This window comes from Odontesthes bonariensis, chromosome 14, assembly GCF_027942865.1.
Source record: "Odontesthes bonariensis isolate fOdoBon6 chromosome 14, fOdoBon6.hap1, whole genome shotgun sequence".
NCBI classification, from domain to species: domain Eukaryota; kingdom Metazoa; phylum Chordata; class Actinopteri; order Atheriniformes; family Atherinopsidae; genus Odontesthes; species Odontesthes bonariensis.
Window position 1 is genome coordinate 7342365 of NC_134519.1, and position 21232 is coordinate 7363596.

General features: G+C 43.0%; 1 protein-coding gene across 8 annotated transcripts in view; it reads right to left on the bottom strand.

Annotated features, from left to right (window-relative positions):
• Nucleotides 1-271: 271 nt before the first annotated feature.
• Nucleotides 272-21232, bottom strand: part of pard3ab (par-3 family cell polarity regulator alpha, b) — a 316394-nt gene continuing 295433 nt past the window's right edge. For all 8 annotated transcript variants that reach the window (XM_075482726.1, XM_075482725.1, XM_075482724.1 and 5 more), the window contains 3 exons: nt 19042-19165; nt 8986-9128; nt 272-1293 (listed from right to left, as the gene is read on the bottom strand). In XM_075482726.1, coding sequence (XP_075338841.1) covers nt 900-1293; nt 8986-9128; nt 19042-19165 — 661 coding nt within the window. In that variant the 3' untranslated portion in view covers nt 272-899. The remainder of the gene's footprint in view (nt 1294-8985; nt 9129-19041; nt 19166-21232) is intronic.

Sequence of the window (21232 nt, forward strand, 5' to 3'; positions counted from 1 at the left end):
GAGAAAGGTGGGTGATGAGCATGGAGGAGGAGAGGAAAAGGGGATGAAGGTGGGAGGAGGGTGTTGGGATGGAAAAAAAGCAGCGTTGAACAGAGAGAACAACGTGCGGAGGATAAAGCACCAGGCAGGCGGGCGGGCGAGTCAAGCCCAGAGCCGTGCAGAGAGGGCAGGCAGAGGATCAGAGCTGTCTCCCCTCTCTGCCTGAGTCTCCTCCATGGAGATAACACACAATATGAATCATTTATGAAGGGGGCTTTTATTAATAACACACACACACACACACAAAATGTGGCCTGCTTTCTCTGCTCTCCGAAGAGTACCGTGATGCTTCCATCGCTGCGGAGGAAAAACAAAACACAAAGAAAAAAAACGCCGCCGGTTTCGTCGGATGTTAAAAAAAAACGTTGTGCTCGGATGTTTGTTTTTCTTTTTCGACAGGTGGGGCGACTCATCTACGGGACACGAGTACTTGAAAGTGAAACATGTACCTTGTCACATACCCACACAGCGAAAACTTTCTCCCTTCCCGTGGACTTAAAAAAAAAAAGAGGCGCCCACTCCTTTGCCCGTCTGCCCGTTTGATTGTCAGTACGTGATGCTGCCAGATCCCAGTGAATCAGAGTTCTGGACGACGCCGTGTTCGTGAAGGCAGAGAAGGCACTGTGCGTCTCATGGTTGTAGGAGGGTGAGTGACAGACTGGTATAGGTCATCGGCGCAGCGGGGGGATTCAACACAAACACCCACATGCTGCGCGTACTTCACAACTGTTTACCTCTACGATCATCGCTAAGCTATAAGACCTCCAGGCAGTCCTTTGTCAAGAATCGTAGCGTCCGCTTTTGCCATTTCTTCAAGGTAAATCAAGAACAAGTTCATCCTTCAGTCCAATGAAAAACCTTCAAGAATAGAACAGTCTGCCTTTCTCCGACCCCAACCTGTTTAGCCTGGACAGCTGTGAGGGTGAGGGCGGCACATCGTGGCGGTACGGACCCTTCGGGGAGGCGGGGTCCTTAAGGTGGGCCGTGTACCCCTCGTAGCTGCTGTTCCCGGTGCTCTCCTGCATCAACTTTCCTTTGGCTTCCTGCTCTCTGCGTCTCTGCTCCTGCCTCAGCAGCTCCTGGGCTTCCAGGAGGACTCTGGCGTTGACGCCTCCTCCGCCCGGGTAGCCGTTCCTGGCGCCCTGGTAGCTGGAGTACCTGGGGTTGTCCTTGGCACTCTGAAAGGCCTCACCTGGCGGGTACGCCTTGTCCCACGATTCCTGGGAGATGGTGCTCGGGTTCTTCCTGGGTTGCCTGATGCAGAAAAGGATAAAAAAAATATATATCAGAAAAAGGAAAGCGACACGACTTAGTTCCATAAATTACAAGCAACTGAAAATAAAAAGGTGGAGTCGGCTGGTCCAACAAGTTGTTATTTCCAGAAAATGTTCGTGGTGTCTCTGAGCAACACACAACGTTTACTCTGCCTACGAATGAGAAACAATGAAAGGGCAGAAGTTCTGTGTTTGATTCTTAGCTGGACAGGCTATTATTAGGGACCCTATTGTATCTGTAAGGTTTCTTCTTTCTTTCTTCTTATTCTTTGCAAAAGGTACTCGAAAACTCTTAAAATTTTGCAAGCACCACCTGCCAGTCGACGACATGAAAGAATCTAAACTTTATATTTTTGGGAGTTGCTCAATGACTCTGTAGCGCCCCCTACGATGCTTAAAAATGGTCCCCGCATTGGGGTTAGTTTCGCGTGGGACGACAAAATTCGGTACACTCATTCATCATGCCCAGACGCACAAAAAAGTCTCTTGCCGCCATGGTCCCACGTCCACAGGAAGGCGGCCATTTTGGATGGAAGGTGCGTTTTCGTGCCATTTTTGCCCGATTCCACGCCTTGCATTTGATCGAACTCCTCCTACAGATTTAATGCTACAAGCTTCAAACTTGGCCAGGTTACTCTTAAGACATGGGGAGAAAAATCATGAATAAACCTTTCCAAACTCTGAACGGTGTGGGCGTGGCCAGGCGGTGAATATTGTGTGATGGCGTTTGTGATTTGAAAGCCTTATCATCATCGCAAAGTCATGAAACTTGGCACACACGTCCACCCTGACGACCTCGTACGTATGTAAAGGGTATCGTGTGTGGGCGGAGCAAAATTACTCAGTTGTGCCCCCTAGAAATTTTCAAAAACCCCTCCGCATTGGGGTTATTATGTGCTCGTACGTACGCAGAGGGTGCTTGCAGCTTTCTAGTTTTCAATTAGTTTTGCCTTTGAGACAACGGTTTGTGTCCACTTAGTGTCATACATGAAATTTGATGCAGTTTTGGTACTAAAACTATTTGTTTCGGGACTCATTCTACCTCGTTAAAGTTAAGAAAAGACCTTGGTTTGTTAAAAAAAAAACAACATTTATCCCACAGACAGGATGCAAAAGGTCACAGCTTGCATTGTATTTCGGCTCAGTGTAGCTTCATTTTATATGTACAGCCCTTTCCAAAGTGTGAGTGCAACCCAAAGTCTTTCAGAGAGAAAGTTAAAAGCACAGAAATACGCTTCCCTTAAAATGAAAGAAAAAAAAAACCAAAAACAACGAGACCTGCTTCTTGATTGCTGTACTTTTTGGACAAAAGACATTTAAAAGAACACAAGTGAGGAAGTAAAAGTACAAAATGCTGTAGAATCTTGCTAGTTTTGTGCAACATGGCAGAATATTTATCAGATTTTGCCGAACACGAACCATGTTACCAGCAGAAGTAAACTCTGTGTGAAGTTAGCCGACCGTCACAGAGTTGCGTGTGTAGAAAGCTCCTAAAAGCTTTCCGATAGCCCCAAATAACAACAACACGGCAACTCTGAGCTAACAGTGCAATAATACACGTTCATTCATTCATTCGTCTTAAAGTATCGGTGAAATAAAGACAGATAATGCCTTTTTCAGAGGCTGTATTGTCTCTGTTCTCTCCCGTTATATGGATATACGCCGATCTCCAGTGATCTAAATATCTTACGAAGGACGCCGACTTTCACCAAACTGTTATCGGTGAGTAGATGAACGGATTTTATGCCAGAAATAAAGTCCAGCTTTAAAAAAAAAAAAAATAACGAACTTCCCCTTTAAGTTAATATCTAAAACCAAAAAATGCGAGAGGAAAGAACATGTAGCATCTATTATACCCAGAATGATCTTAAATGGATAAGGCTCTGCCCAGTTTGTCAGCATGTCTCAGTTACTGGTGACACTAAAACAAGTTGTTTTCTCCTGCCTACTTTTACAGCCAGACGGGTGAAAAAAAGGCTTAAAGTTTGAGTTGAGTGCAAACAAAAAGGTCCGTGAGTTATCCATCAGCTCTACATAAATCCTGTTACAGTGAATATTACTTTACAAAACACACAAATCATCACTCTGAGATACATATTGTATCTGCTACCAGCTTCTCTTATTTGTCCTGTGACAGTTAACATGAGAAATGTCCTGAAACATGACCGAGAAGCTGATGATATCATAATTTTTACATTGGTGCACCATCATTTAGGGCTGTGTGACTGATCTATAGCACAACAGAAAGGATTTTGTAGGGGCCGATGGCTAAATTCGATAAATAAAACTCTATTTAAAAGTGTTTCAGTCTTTGTTCAAAACTCATTACCTCTGGTCAGAGACAGGCGAGTGTTTGGATGCTTTTTTTTTTTGCTGAAAAAAAATATTTCACTGTCAGTTGCTCAGTAGGCAAGACATCACATCCAATAAAAATGAGGCACCATTACAGCCTCACAAACTGCCGCTGGGCAACTACCAGCCCACATAACAACATACAGGGATACCTAACCATGTCAAAGCCCCCTTCCAGACCATTAGGCCCGTTTTAAGACGGACTGAAACAACCATTGGATCTGACAGACAGTAATAGCACGGCTTTGGCTGTTGGAAAAATGAGGCGACCATCTTGTCCTCAATGGATTGCCCCGTGCTGACATGTGACACCTGACAAGAGTGCCTTAAAGACACGTTTGGGTCTTATGAATCTGGAGGGCTGCCCTGGAAAAAAAAAAAAGAATCCAGATGTGTGACATCACCTCTCATTTCTGCAAGGCTGGCCTCTTTGTGGCAGCTCTGCCTATGTGTGTGTGTGTGTGTGACATGCACCAGCATCCGACACCCAGCAGCTCCACCCGTTTATCTCAGGGACGTAGAAGACGACAATGCACAAAAAACGTCAATGGGCTTTTGACTCGGAGCCATGCATAATTAGCAGGTTTATCAGCCAGCTGTGAAGAAATCGTATTATTCCCGTGTTTGGATTCCAGCAGGAAGAGCAGCAAAAAAAAAAGGATCTTTAATGAGAACAGAAAAGGCCTTTGTTTTTTATTCAAGAGATTGAAAGCAATTGGGAATGGATACGCTCCTCGATCTGTGAGATAGGAGAATATAGCCCAGGTTTATTCTTCTGCACGCTTGAGTGATTCCAATTTCCAGAGACGGGCATCCCAGGCATCTGATTTCATTTCATATGTTGACAAAGAGGCCAAAGCTGGTCCGCCTCCCTGCTGAGAAATGCAAACCAGATCGCTGCCTCTGTCTGAAGCTGCGCCAAGGGGGAGCCTGCACATGTGTGGTAAACACAGAAAGATGTATACTGTTCTATATTCTGCTGGTGCACAGTGGTGCATGACAGACGATAGGAAGGAAGGGGGTATCGGTGACCGAGTGGGCATACTGACATGTGACACACATGCATGCAGGCAGGCCACTCCAGCTGTTGCAGGGAGCCTTTGGTCTTACCATGATGGCATTACTTTGGCTTGGAGATCAATGGTGCTCATCGATGATGCATCCGAGGGCCCTTCGTTCCTCGCCATTGTTTCATTACATTACATTACGGTGATTTTGCAGATGCTTTTATCCAAAGCGACTTAAGCTGGATTTACAGTTGACGCGTCGCTCACAGTGGTGTCGCACCGTGATGTCAAAATGACATTTCAGGCCTGGCGCTTTGCCTTGAAAAGGCGGCGCAGCGCGTTGTCGTGCACCAGTCGATTTTTGTAACTTGGCTGCGCCGAGAACGACGAACCGGATGGACCAATCAGAGACCAGGCTCAGTCAGGAGGTGCGTTTATACAGGCAGCTGTACGAAACTGCAGGGAAACAGCACAGGGACCAACATAAACTCCCAAAACTGGTGCACAGAGATGGGCAGAACTTTGGGGAAAGAGGGAGAGTTCTGTAAGAATGTGTGGAAGAAGCTACAGGACAGATATGTGAAGGCAAAGAAGAGGGCAGAGACTCCAAGTGGGGATGCCGGGGGCTTCAGACCTTCATCTCTATTAACTGAATTAAAAAATTAAAACTATCCAAACACTGCAGCAGAATCATTAATTACAGTATTCCTGCTCTTGACAGTGGCATTGTTTTCTTCTCCACTTTCGTGGTTGTAGAGTAGCGGTAACCTTCACGTAGCAGCGCCACCTCTGTGACGGAGAAAATTGCAACAACTGGCGCCACTATATTTAGCCGGCACGAAATCGTGACGTCATCAACACGGCTCGCCCTAGCAGACGCGTCAACCATGCTAGAGCCTTTACAATAAGTGTGTTCCACATCGGTAGGCCAAAGAACTTTAGGTCACAAGAAATCATAAGTGCATTTCTTTCCAAAACCAAACAGCTAAGAGCATAACTAGTGCTAGAGTAAGTGCAGTAAGTTAGGTACCGAGACAAATGGGAAGACAATTTAGAAAACAAATAAGTGCGTAAGGAGCTAGGACGAAACGGGTGATGTCAAGACAACAAGACAAATGTTTCTTACTCATTCTGCATGAATCAAGGAGTTCACAGTCCCTCCAAAAGTTAAAAACACACTGAGCTACCACACTACCTGGGCTGACTAAAAAGAGTTTGGGTCATGCAAACCCCTCCCACAGATTAACAGGCAATTGGCCACTCTTGGCTGAAACTAGTTTCAATGGGGGCTGTTATCACGCAGTGAAAATAAACCAGCAGCAAGCTTACTTTAGCAGTCAAAATCTAGGAAAAAGCAGAATGGTACACAAGACAAATGTTACTTACACTGGAAAAAATGCCCCTCCAGATATAAGTAAAAAAACAACAACAAATAAAAGATGTTTTTGCTTGAAATAAGCAAAAAAAATCTGCCAATGGAACTAGTGAAAATCGGCTTGTCAAGATTTCTTGAAATAAGATGTGATATTTAGGACTTTTGAGATAAAAGTGATCATGAAATTAGCTTAAAAACTTTTTCAAATGTCAAAAAAGCTTGTTTCATGTGATATGTGACTCAAAACAATTTGTTTTCAAGACTTCATTTAACAAGATATTCCAGATGTATTGTCTTCAAACAAGTCCCTATATCTGGCTGAAATAGTACGTGTTAGGCAGTTGTGTCTGATATTAAGTGTAATGAGATATTTTGACTAGAAATGAGACAAATATACTTGGTAAGACGAATTTTTTCCAGTGTACTTATTCTGGATGAATCAAGGAGTTTCAAATGGATTTGTTTTCACTCACAGATCCTCGTTTAGGAGAAGGCTTCGCCCAAAGGGGGACCGACCTTTTTTATCTACAATGAAAGCTGTTTTTTTAAGGAACGCTACTGCCATCAATCACAACGAAATTCAAACCCACCATCAACACTGTCGAGGCTGAGATCTCCTGAACACCACGTTAACTCCGTCTCAGCCTCTTGGCTTCACACGATGGCATGCTCAAAGTCAAACAATAAATTGTGCTCTCAAGATATCCCACAGCTGGGTTTTATCCAAACACGGCACTTTATTCATGGAATTAGTGGGAAAGTGAAGGGATGAGGCCACAGAACGTCCGCCGGAGCGTGACGACGGCTCATTAATCTTTCAGCAAAGCTGCTTGCAATATTCACCAAGGAAGAGATTTGTGTCAATAACAGTGGATTAAAGAACAATGGTGATGTAATAAAAGATAATATATGTAATGTTGTACATGTAAAGAAGCTCAGGAAGACACGCTGCTTGGTTTGGCCTTGTGGAGATTTTGAAAAAGTAATTCCACAGACTGACTGATGAGCAGCAGCAGGGTTTCTGAAGCCATCTTTTAAAAAAAAAAGTATACATAGTATAGTATATAGTATAGTATAGTATAGTATATATAAAAAGTTACAATCAAGAGATGCGAACTGAACACGTTTCCATTTGGTGGTTTGGAACAAACTGGGTTAAACACAATAACCAGAGGGTGGAAGTATACGGCAGTCCAATAAGTAGTTCTAACCGAAAACTAGAGCTCAAACACAACGACTGTGATGGACATCTACGAGCTTTCACTCAGGAAACTGCTTTAATATCAGGGAACATCGAGGATATTATATCATACCTGCAAAGAAGTTAATTGTTTTTCTGTTCAGGAAAGAAACAGCTGGTCAGTTACATCATTCTAATCTTCACCAGGTCAGATGTGATCGGCAAAGTGGAAGAGGAAGCCGGCCGACATCAAGAAATCCTACCAGTGGTTAGAGAAAGCCACAGCCTGAGGGACGGCACCATGGCAGCACGAGAACAGGCCCAAAACACCAGATACACAGACAAACCACACACAGTGCTGGTGGACAAAGAGAGTCTGGCTCTGCTACAAACATGTGCATTCAGAGATGTTACCCCATAGGAACCTTAAATACTAGGGCTGGGCAACGATTAAAATGTTTAATCTAATTAATCACGATTAATCGCATTTGTACGCAAAATCCCAAAATGAATCCAAAAGTAGTGTATAGCCTTTAGCATTTGGTTTTATTTTAAATGTGCTGCCATATGAATGAAAGTGCCATAACATTTGTTGTGCAAACACACTTTTAACATCAGCATCTTTCTGTAGTTTTTATGTAGAAGCCTCGCTCCACTGTCTGTTTCCTTGAATGACTTGCTGCTATCAGTTGTGTGTTTTGCCTTTAAGTGATATTTTAGACTGGAACTACTACGCTGAGAAGACAATTCAACTTGGCAGAGTTTACAGATGACTTTGGTTCTGTCGACTCCGCCGTCTGGAAGAACTTTAAAATGAAAATGGCCGAGTAAAAGTTCCGTACCCTTCTCCATGTTTGGTGGATCCGCCGATTACTTTCTTTTCCGGTTCTGCAGCAGACAGCAGCAGACTTTTACAAAATAAAAGCCTGTGATCAACAGACTTTTACAATAATAAAATAAATAATAAAACAGGGGTGGTTGGTGGCGTAGTGGGTTGAGCAGGCGCCCCATGTACAGAGGCTATAGTCCTCGCTGCAGCTGGCCCCGGTTCGAGTCCCACATCGGACGGCCCTGTGCTGCGTGTTGTTCCCCCTCTCTCTGCCCCCTGCTTCCTGTCTCTCTGAACTATCCATTAAAGGCACAAAAGCCCCAAAAAATAACACATATATATATTTTTTAAATAAAACTAAAATAAAATTAATCAAACCTGCGCTAATGCGCGATAAAATATTTATCGGCGTTAAATAATTACCGAGTTAATGCGATAATAACGAGTTAACTCGCCCAGCCCTACTAAATGTACATAAAAGTCTAAGTAATAACCAACAAACATTCCGGCATCCACCACCGAGCATTTCCTGGAACAAGTCGTCGGCATATCATGCAGGTCAAAGCGAGACGCATAAGGGAGAGGAAAACAGTCATGTCCTATCCGTGTGTGTGTGTGTGTGTGTGTGTGGGGGGGGGGGGGGGGGGGGGGGGGGGGTAACGTGATCCATCCGTTCCAACACTCAGTGTTAGATTGAAACTGATCAGCTCTGACCTCTTCCTTCTGCAGAGTTTTTTACGTACGGAATCAGCTATTAGTTCCGTCTTAAGGCAATTACACTGAATCTGACAAAGTCAGACGGGCATGTGTGGACCCACAACCACAGACACACATCCCTGCTTCAGATATTTCCAATTAAAGATCTCTAAAGGTCGCTTTTCAAACCGACCGTCAGACGGGAAAGAAACACCCACGTGATGCTGGCTTACCGTGGCAGGGAGCTGTACTGCCGCTGCGCCTGGGCGAAGGAGTCCCTCTCCTCCTGCCGCTGCCGCTGCATCTGCACCTCGACCGACACCGAGTGGCGACCCGGCTGGCTGTACCCGCTCGGACCGTTGCTGCTGGCGTTTGACTGAAAATAGCATCGCGGCAGCTCAGTTAGCAGCCATTCACAGCGAGAATCATAATCAGCATGGACATCAGGCAATTAATGACTTTAGCTTGTATCTTTAAAGCGTATTTACAATTAAAAAAATCACACAAAGTCAATACAAACTGAGAAAAATCTTTGATAATATGGATCATTATTGGAGCGATATCAGAATAACCATACTTATCTCATCACAGCGTGTTCTAGAAATGCAAATGTATCATAACTGATGAGAAAATATCTGGTTCTTGGTTAAGTTCAGGGATATAATGCAATTCAAATGACTTATACACCAATCAGCCACAATATTAAAACCACTGACTAATGATCCATAATAGAAATAGAAATAGAAAAATACTTTATTCATCATCCCAATGGGGGAAATTCAAATAATGATCACTGTCCATTTTTAAAACCCATTTTTATTCCCTGGCTTTTAACCCAGCATGAGACTCTGTTTCTGTTATTGTTTTAATATTGTTATTGTTTATCATTGTTTTTACATTGTTCTTATGTTTTATGCCTTATACTTTGTTGTTATTCATGTACAGCACTTTGTTTCAGACACGGCTGTTTTAAAGGGCTTTATAAATAAAGTTGAGTTGATTATCACATTCAAACTGAATTTGACACGAACCGTCCTCCTGAACTTTGTTGCAGGGGAAGCCAGCCTGTTGCCCGTGGCAACAGCAGCCTCCTTCAACAATACAGAGTCCTGCCACGCCACGCCACGCCCCCCCCCCCCCCCCTCTCAGAAAGCTGGAACAGCTCGAGGAACATACACAGAGCCGGAGGCATCGACGCGATTTCTTAACTCCCCAGATCCCAAAACGATCAAGCATCTGCTGGATGCATCGAACGAGGTCGATCCACGGAGGCCCCCGCGGCCCGGAGGACCGACAGGACCAGCTGGCAGACCTCACAAGACACCTGTAGAAGTCCTGTGTGCACGCCCCGATGAGTTTAAGCTGCGTCTGTGTCAACTAACAGGAGGACATGCACGGTGTAAGCCAATTGATTTTAATTCTGTGGCTGATCTGTGTTTATTAAACCCGACTGAACATAAATAAATAAGAAGTGGCGACCCAGGAAATTGTTGTCCTGCGACAGTAATGATGTGTTGAGCTGCCTGTTCCCTCTCGGGGCTCGATTTGACTTTGGATTGCTGGGACTTTTACCCTCCCACAGTTAAATAAATACGCAGTTAATCATTCCGGATGGGAAACAGCTTGCAGTGCTGGTGCAGAGGCGATGTATTAATGGGAGATTTTTTTTGGTCACAACAAAACATCATGTTGAGTTCTGCGTTGAAGCCCCTCAATCTCTTTGGTACATTTGCTCAAAGAGCTCATTTATTCGTCGGGGTCCTTCCATCTCCATCGGTGTGTTAAAAGGAGTTTTGTGCACGTCAGTAGCACGATTCCCCTGAGAGACTCGTCGGAATGACCAGCGCCATTGCATTGACCAATCAGAGCGGGCTTAAAGAGGCAGGAGCTCAAACAGACAGAATCGGATGAGTAAAACATGACGGCTTTGAACATGAAAGACGCATAAACTGACGATATAATCATGTAAATGAGCTCTTTAATGTGTAAAACACATTTCTATTAACATAAATTAGAAGATTGTGTATTACAGATTTGGCAAAGAAGAACTTCTTTATGGAAATAATATTTCAGCCTCAACGCTGACATGACAGCTGCTGCTTTACTGCACTGATGGTGGATTTCCATGCTGTAAAATCTACAGTTATCACCGAATATAAAGCAGATGTTGGTCCGTATTTCTTTTTAAGTTCTAGAAATGAGATCTTTGACGGAATATAACTTCGGATAAAGACCTACGGAAAGGTATAAATGTCTCTTCCCGTCACAGATTTCAGATCTCCCCGTCAGAAACTAATATAGGAGAACACAACATTACGTAAGGATGAAAGGTCTCATCTCTGTTTGTACAGATGGTGAGTGCGCATTGACACATTTTACGGATTATTGGCTTTGTGTTCAGAAAATTGGAGACCTATAGTGCGACCTTTAAACTACTGGGAGAATCTTACAACACAAAGGCCATAAATAAAAATACAGGGGTGCTACATCACATATATGAAGTCACAAGTCTATGAGAGAGACACTTAATAATAACTAGAAAGAGCTGCTAAAACAACCAAGCTAAAAAAGCTGAAAATAGTTCAATTTTAGCAGTAAAAACTGTTGCTGAGGTGTTGGTTGAAGGGATTTTGTGATTTTTGTGTGTACTACCAAACTTAACATTGGAGTTAGTCAGAGAATTTGAGAGGTTGATCTCGGTTCAAGGCTCATAGCTGAAATTCTGTAAATGTGAGCTCTTTAGTAGTTACATTGGCTGAAAGAGGACAATTATTCCTACATTTTAAGGTGTCATTTGTTCCATGTTTTTGAAACTGTCATATTTCAAAACTGGCTGAAGATTTGAAAAAGTTGAAACAGTTGGTAATAGCTGAATGTCTTGTGACCCATTTAAAGTTTGAATGGCGTCTCTAGCTGAAAGCATGCAGAAATAGTTGGGTTGGAAAGAGGAAGACGATTTGGAAGAGCTGAAAGCAGTTTCCATTCATTTGAATGACGGGAAAATTTGAATATTTTTGAATATTTGAATAAAGTTGAATATCTTAAAAAGTGTAAAAGTTAAAAACACCAAAAATGATAGCAGGAATCTGCTGAAAGAGCTGAACGTTTAGATACCAAAATTGTAGAAATAGTGAGAATATCAGTCGGGATAAAGCAGTTATTAAAACATTATTATTGTGAGAATGCCTTAAAGCATTCTCACAATTATAATGAATATAAAATACAACACATGATCCCTCAGTCCAAACTCAAAGCATGAGATCACAACTAGGTTTCCACCCAGCAGGCCAATATAACTAGCAGCCAGTACTGACACAGGATAGCTCATAAACCCCCCCCCCCCAGGCCAAACCGCAGACACTTACCAGCAGTTAGTGGCACGGACACACCCTGAGCTCGTCTCCTCTCAGGTCAAAGTGAAGGTGGGATGCAGACAGACGAGGGGGGAGGGGGGTGAGAGAAGGACCATGCTGGAGACTCAGAAGGGTTATGGTGATGAGATGGGTGTTAGTGGGTGTTAATGAAAAAGACAGCGTCACCAACATTGTCCACATGAGCTCCTCGTGCACAGGTTAGCAGTCGGCTTACGCACAGAGGCACAGACATGATGGTGATGCAAACATTTCATCATCACTGTACACACACCAAACCTTTTATTCACACACATTTCAGTTCATTTTTCACTGTGAGACTCAAGTTTTTCTCAGCCTGAAACATGTCTAAAAGCACGGTGGCAGGAAAATAACCTGCTGTCAGACTCCTTACTGGATGAATCCCATTAACGTCTTTGTGGCATCACAGAAAAATCACAGTTTAAATGAGGATAAATCTTCTCCTTAAAGGCACTCTCTCATTCAGGTGGACATTTTGGCAGCAGTGAGAAAGCTTATGAGCTGAATGGGGATAGCTGACCGTGCTAAAAAAAGCTGAAAATAGTTCAATTTTAGCAGTAAAAACTGTTGCTGAGGTGTTGGTTGAAGGGATTTTGTGATTTTTGTGTGTACTACCAAACTTAACATTGGAGTTAGTCAGAGAATTTGAGAGGTTGATCTCGGTTCAAGGCTCATAGCTGAGATTCTGTAAATGTGAGCTCTTTAGTAGTTACATTGGCTGAAAGAGGACACATTTTCCTACTTTTTAAGGTGTCATTTGTTTCATGTTTTTGAAACTGTCATATTTCAAAACTGGCTGAAGATTTGAAAAAGTTGAAACAGTTGGTTATAGCTGAATGTCTTGTGAACATTTTAAAGTTTGAATGGCGTCTCTAGCTGAAAGAATGCAGAAATAGTTGGGTTGGAAAGAGGAAGACGATTTGGAAGAGCTGAAAGCAGTTTCCATTCATTTGAATGACGGGAAAATTTGAATATTTTTGAATATTTGAATAAAGTTGAATATCTTAAAAAGTGTAAAAGTTAAAAAAAATCCAAAAATGATAGCAGGAATCTGCTGAAAGATTTTTCCTACATTTTAAGGTATAATCTGTTTTATTTTTTATTCACACACATTTCAGTTCATTTTTCACTGTGAGACTCAAGTTTTTCTCAGCCTGAATAATACCGAATGCAACATCCTGAAACCCGAACATGTCTAAAAGCACGGTGGCAGGAAAATAACCGGCTGTCAGAATCCCATTAACGTCTTCAGTCTTTGTGGCATCACAGAAAAATCACATTTTAAATGAGAATAAATTGTCTACTTCAAGGGACAGTTCGCCTCTTTTGACATGAAGCTGTATGACATCCCATATCAGCAACATCATTTCTGAACATCTTCTTACCCCCTGCTGCGTCCTGTGAGCAGAGTTCCAGCCTCGTTTTGGTGTTGATGAAGGTAGTCCGGCTAGTTGGCTGGGGTTTAAAAAATAAAGCGTTTTGCTTCTCAAAACAATATGCGTTCAAAAGAGTAATACATTTGCATCACACCTGCCGATAGCCGCGCCTGTTACAGTGTTTGCTGCTCGGTCTGCACAGCAGGCAGTGATACGAAGGGAGAGAAAATAGGGCCAAGAGATTGTGAGGTCTGACTTTTTCCTGAAGAACGATTTTGTGATGCAAATGTATTACTCTGTTGAACGCATATCGTTTTGAGAAGCAAAACGCTTTATTTTTTAAACCCCAGCCAACTAGCCGGACTACCTTCATCAACCCCAAAACGAGGCTGGAACTCTGCTCACAGGACGCAGCAGGGGGTAAGAAGATGTTCAGAAATGATGTTGCTAATATGGGACGTCATACAGCTTCATGTCAAAAGAGGCGAACTATCCCTTTAAATGAGGATAAATCGTCTACTTAAAGGCACTCTCTCATACAGGTGGACATTTTGGCCTTTTTCCCGTGTCTGGAAGTAGGGTTTATTGTTGGTTAAAGTGGCAGAAACTAATGGATTCTGAGCCCACCCCCCCCTGGCCTGACTGCTTATTGGGCCCTGATTACATAATCTGGTGCATCCTAATTCAGAGGCTGGTCTTTCTGACACCGACGGACCATAAAACGAATGCATAGCTTTCAGGCACATTAAGCCTCGTCACAGCTGTTCTCACTACATGCCAAAATTAAAACCCTTTTGCACAAACTTCACTCGGGTCGACACGCATCCCCGCACTTAATGTCCTCTCTGTGTGTCGAAAACAGATTCCAACCAAAAAAACAAAAAAACAGATTAATAAAGGAGAGCACGCACGCATCTCTTAGCAACAGAGCAACTCCCTGCAGGTCCAGCCCACACTTTTTTTTATCACCGCTCCTGCCATGTTCATTAGTGGTGCGGGTGCAATAATTGTGAGCAGATTAGTTGCAACACAAAGCCAATGTAATTACTTTTATGGTGATGCAACATATTGAGAGTGGTGTGCGGACGTCAGTTGGGTGGGAAGGCCATAAAACGATTAGGAGCGCTAAAGAGACTCCCCCCTTTAAAGCGAATGCAACGGGGGGCAATCATCTCAGGGCCTGATTGGCACGAACGGGAGGGTGAGCGCCAACCATTCCTTTCTCCCGTTTCTGAATTGAAAACTGCCCACGGGTGAATGACAGTCTGATATTTTCCACTTGAGTAAAATAATAATAAATAAAAAAATAAATCCTTTTAGCGGATCAAAAGTGTTGAATATTCCTGAGAATTTTTGTCTCATCAGCCGGAACCGTGTGATTTTAGAGCGGAAAATACCCTGAAGCAAGCAAGATAATAGAAGTATTACAACGTTATAGTAAAATACAAGGGGCAATATTATGCCCCCCGCCCCCCCCCTCCTCTACAACATCAATTGAATGAACTCCTATATTCCCACAGTGGTATAAATGGCAGCAATAAAGCTGGGCCCGGTGCTGCCGGGAGCAGGCATCAGTCATCCCTGATGGAATTAGACCATGCAGCCCACAGTCCTCTCAACCCGCACAACAACAGAGAAGAAGAAGAGGAGGGCATCTTCATTTCCATCATATTCTGATTTGTATAAAAGCTCTAACAACAATTATTTTATTGCTGTTAATACAATCATTGTAAATATTTAAAAAAATGTTGAGCTACTTGACGAATTTGAATTTCCCCCATTGGGGGAAGTATTTTTCTATTCTATTCTAAAGTTAGCATTTATCTCTGAGGGGTCAATCGTTAAGTTACCCGTTTTTGTTTTAATGCTGTGGCTTGTCCTTTCAGCCTGGGTTTTCTTAATTCTCCAGGCTAATAGTTCACTTGCTTTTCCTCCTTGGTCATAATATGCCACATTAAGCTCTTAATTTATCATATTTAGCTCTTAAAATAGTCAAGTTTTGTCGTTTTTGGGGATCATTATCGTGATAGAACTCTCTCTGTCAATGGTTTTAATTTGTTTCTCTAATGTCCCAGTTTCTTGTTTGTGTTGCCGTGTATTTTTGTTATAATTTCTCCCCGTATATAGGCTTTAAAAGCGTCCCATCTAATACCGGCTGTGGTTAGAGGAGGGCATCTATTGTCGAGAAGAGGCATCGCATCGACCCGAGGAACCTGGCTAAATATGGAAGAAGAATGGTGTTAAAAATGGACGACAGGATGGAATCACAGCTGGAGTTTATCTGGACGTAGGTGTGAGGGGAAGAGGGGGAGTCTGAGGTGGAGGGCGCAGGCCTAATTGGAAGGCTGACATCAACGTGCTTTGTGCTTCCATACGGCTGTTCGGAGCCACCCGGCTAATTAGTGTGATGCGACACCAACAGGGCTCTGGATTCAGCTCCCTCGCTTTAAAGAGGGGACGCTTCAGTGTAGATCAGGGCTGCAGTTTATTCCAACTATCCATTGATTCTTTAAAAGACTGACAAATCTGCTGTTTAGCAAATAAACTTGAAGAGTTATGCAGAGCCCCACGGGGATGATTCGAGCAGCTGGCTGGAAATAACAGGCAAAAAGCTGATCTTCAAACGTCTGAAAAGTCTTTTTTTTGTCTCAGTTCTTTACATTCTGCTTCGTGAAATCCTTTAAAGAGGTCTAAAGCAAAAGCTGCCAAGATTTTCTGAGGGTTTGTCAAAGTTTTTCTGAGGACATCGCCTGCCTTCTCACTCATGTTCAGTACCTGATCATTTTAAAAGTGAGCAGTGTGGGATCATGTTGGCAGAGAACGGAACAAAAGGCAGCCCACATCCAAAGAAGAGCTTTGGGATGTCCTTCCAGAAGCCTGGAGAACTATTCCTGAAGACTCCTTAAAGGCGGGGTAGGGGTTCTTTTTCTGGAACATTTTTTTACATATTGCTTGAAATACTCTTCACACCCCCATTGCAACCAATTAATTAAAAAGTTTTGACACAAAAATGTGTGTACCCTGCTCCGTGAACAAATTACGCGTCCAGAAGCTTGGCAGGAAGCTAAACTAGAGCCAGCTTGGCTAGCACCTAGCATTATTAAACGTATAGTTAGCATAAACTAAATACTAAATACGGCAACGATCGATGCTTGCTGTCAGAACAGCGCTCGTGCACCTTCGTGTGCGTTCATGTACTCTAGAGGCGTGGCTTCGGGGGGAAAGTGAAGAAAAGGGTTGGGACTTTTTACCTGTGTATTTTCAAAATGCAGCTTCGCTGGACTCAAAATCCAGGATCTCCTACCCTACCTTTAAAGAAAGGACAGAAAGCTGGTCTGAGAGGGTTCAGGCTGTGTTGGAGGATAAAGGAGCTCAGAGCAGATATTCACTTTCAAACTAAATTTTTTGCCCTTTATGCTGCATCCACATTTCTGTTAGCACACGTTTCTATGCGTCTTAGTCCTGCTTTTCTGCCTAAATGTGAAGAAATGAGGAGCGTTTTAAATATGAAATAAACTTAAAATGCACATTCAGAATTGCTGTTCATTTATTCAAAAGGCTTAAAGGAACCACTGGACAAATCTTAATCTCTGTAAAGCTAAACTGCGTGAACAAACTGAAACCTACTGGACGTTTGTTTGCATCACACAGAGGAAGCAGGCAGCAGCAGAGTCCTGGCACAGACTGTAAGTGGGGCAGTTTGTAGGTGAATCAAGGAAAAGGACACCGACTCCTTGAGGTTTGCAGCACATCACTCAGATGAAGCAACAAAATGTAATATATGCACGGACTGTAATTGAATTTCAAAGACACATTCTGCTGTTCTCCATATGGCCCCACCAGTATGACCAGGGCACCAGTGTAATAACATGCAATTACTACGGGAAGCCTGAGTGTAAGCTGCACTCTGACGGAGCGAAGTAGACCGTAAAAAGAACGATCATTGGAGGGTAATACAGACCGAAACCACTGTGGAAGCGTAATTCATGGGTTTTTCCTCTTTATTTTAAGGCTAAATTAGCTTTAATATTTAAAACCTTTGAGGTGCAGGGCCTTTTATGAACACATTTGCTCGATAACATACCACACGTCTCCTTTGAAGCTGATGAAACCTTTCATTTTGAGAGTGTGGGACAGCCAAACACTGAGGTTTCATGGGAAACATGAACGAGATGAACAATGGCGAATGCTCCGCGGTTGACGTGGACAAACACAATGCTTCCTCTTTAATTGAGATTACGCTCATTTGTTGAGACAAAAGAAAGAGATGACCTGCGCTCTCCTTTCCCACACCGTCCTCCTGGAATGTGCCACACTCCACTGAACCCATTAAAACGCACAACAGTCACCAAAATACTCAATAACACGACACAGTGTTAGTGGGAAATAATGGCCCGAGCACAAGTGATCAAGTTCATGAGCTCTCACTTTATCATTTCATTTATAAATCAATGTTTTCCCATTGCACACCGAAGAGTTACAGTGGGAAAATTGTACCAGCAGTAAAAAGTGTTCATACAGAAATACACAAAAAACACGTGTAAAAAGCCCCCATGTGGGGTAAACAAAAAAACAAAAAAACACCCCTTTTGTTCAGTTTGGGACAACCCACGTTTGTGCTACCTGTCACCAAACTACACAGCAGTCACATCTGCTGAGTGATAATGTGTTCGTTTAAGAGTAAACTGTGTCACAATATGCATGAGTCCATAAAAATAAGTGTTGTCCCACACTTCACAAACGTAGGAAACATTTTCTGGTTTAGTTTGTAAAACAAAAACATAATACTCGTTACACTGAGACGCTGCCAATTAGGGAACAAAAAAAAAAGACCTAAAAATCTGCTACGGCTGACTGTTTGTAGCTCAAAATAATGTTAAACCAAGTACACTTTAGGTGCAGTGCAAAGAAGCAGAGAGGACTGAAATAAATACTAAAAATATGACAAGCAATTTCATCACCTCAAAAACTTTGAAGGCCTTCGGATTTGTTCGCTTAGGATTACCCTTTGTTGCTTCAGAATACGCTAATTACCCCCCGTTCTTACCCAATAAAGCTCTGAATTAAATACATGTCAGTTAAAATGCACACAGCCCTGCCTTTAAACTGTAAAAAGGCACAGTTAAAACACAGGGGGTTTAAAAACAAAGTCCCACACACTCAGATACACGAGATGCAGACACCCCCAGAGTCCGTGAGGCGGCGGGCGGGTCCATGTGGATGACTGACAAACAGAAACGGGGACGATGGATGAGTAGAGCGGGTTGTGACAGATGGGTGGGGTTAGTGATGTCAGGAGGTGGGAGGACTCCTGCATGCAGTCAGTAAATTAATTAGCCAGGAAGGCTGATGGAGGTTAATGACCATCCTGAGGTGGGAGAGGATCATCAGTCTGGCTTTGTGGTTAGTGAAGGTTAGCACCGTACTCCGGTTAGCCACAGGTACGGTCAGGTGCTCGCTCTGCAGTCCTGGTCTGGGTTGAGGTCGACAGTAAAGCCTTCCTTTGAGTTTAGACACTCACCCAAGGCTGCTCGAAGCTGTAGGTCCTCCTGCGGTCGTCCGGGTCGTCGGGGACCGTCTGGGCCTGCTGGAACTCCTGCCTCAGCCTCTGTATCCGGTCGTGGTTGCTAGGGGTTAGCCGGTTACTATGGAGAGAGAGAGAGCGAGAGAAAAGAGAGAGGGGGGGAAAAGATGGATGAGCGTGAGAGGGCCATTGTGAACGAGTGACCTGGTTCCATCAGCGCGGCCGGAAATGGCCCCGCAGGATGGAGTGGTTTAAAGTCCGGCCTGCTTTGTCCGCGGATTGATCAAATGCGCCGTTGACACCGGCGGGGCAACCCGAATAAAACAGACTCAACCCAGATAAAAACACAGAGTGTGATGAGTGAGGGCGAAGCCAAAAGCGAGCTCACAGCAGAGCCATCAGCAATATGAATCAAACTAATGCGTCTCTGATGTATTATTCAGAACAATGAACAAAGAACAGTGGTGAGCGGTGGCTCGGGCCCCTCGGCCCCCGGCGGCCTCGTATCATTCAGCTACTGCGATGCTATTGTGTGCTGCGTGCCCGCGGTGCTCACATCAAACAGCGCTGCCATCAGTGCAACTTCCTCACGGCACGCCGAACAAACACGCTCACAACAACTCGCTCTGCACGTTTAACCAAAGTAGATATCATGAGTGGAAAATGTGGAGATATTAAACATTTAAATTGAACTGCTCTCAGCACAAACAGTTTATGGAGTTAGGCGGATATTCACTCGTACGCGCATTAATCCTCATTCATTCACTGGAAAAAATGCCCCTCCAAAAATAAGTAAGAAAAACAACAAAAGACGTTTTTGCTTGAAATAAGATTAAAAAAATCTGCCAATGGAACGAGTGAAAATCGGCTTGTCAAGATTTCTTGAAATAAGATGTGATATTTCGGACTTTTGAGTTAAAAGTGATCTTGATATTAGCTTAAAAACCTTGTTTTTTTTTTGCTTGTTTCTTATGAAATGTGACTCAAAACTATTTGTTTTCAAGACTTTTTCACTTAACAAGGTATTCCAGATGTATTGTCTTAAAACAAGTCCCTATATCTGGCTGAAATAGTGCTTGTTAGGCAGTTGTGTCTTATATTAAGTGTAATGAGATATTTTGACTAGAACTGAGACAAATATACTTGGTAAGACTTTGATTTTTTCCAGTGTTTGAGGTAGATTACTCCTTAAACTGTGCAGGTTATTAATACTTTCGGGTGCTTTCCATGCTTTATTTCGCTGTACATTTTCTGTCTGAATGATGGAACACAGATGTTTTGTACCTCAACATTTTCATTCAGGCATAAAAAGGCCCCGAACTCAAGGAATGAACCAGTGCTGTGTCAACGAAAGGCAGACAATCTAGCAAAGAGCTAACTGTTTCTTTAAATCAAAATCAAGTCAAATGTACAAAATTTTGTGCAAATTTCATGAACAAACAGTTCAAAGTGCTTTACATAAAATAAAAGCATTGCAGCAGGGAGTGGAAGAAGCATTAAAATACATAAAAGAATATAAAGAGAAACAAGTAAAATAATTTAAATGAATTTAAAAACAAGCAACAGTCCAGATAAATTCAAAGATATCGTGCAGATTTCATGCTTAGACACATGAGAACAGAAATGTTTTTAACCTGGATTTAAAAATGTCTCCATTTGGTGAAAGTTTAATCTCCACTGGCAGTTTGTTCCACTTGTTTGCAGCATAACAGCTAAATGCTGCTTCTCCATGTTTAGTCTGGACTCTGGACTGGACCAGCTGACCTGAGTCCTTGGATTTTTTAGACACTTTGTTACAAGAAGACAGTTGTACAAACACATTTCTTTTCTTATTTCCCTTTTCTTTAGTCTCCTCTATGAAAAACAGCAAAGATAACACAGTGTGACAGACAGAAAACAGGATTTCTGCAGCAACAAGGTGATTCCCAAAGAGCTGTTAGCTGAAAACTTGGCATATCTCAGCATGGGGTGCAGTGTGTCCTTAAAACATTTGAGGAAACTGGACAAGTGGAGGACAGAAGAAGAAGAAGTGTCAGGCCTAAAGAACTATCTCCAGCAGATGAACAGGATCTGAAAGTGATGTCCTTAAGAAAGAGGAAAACATCCAGCAAAGACCTGACACAGGAGCTGAGAGATGCATCTGGACCTTCAGCTGATCCATCTGCTGTTGGCCCAAGCCTCATCAGAA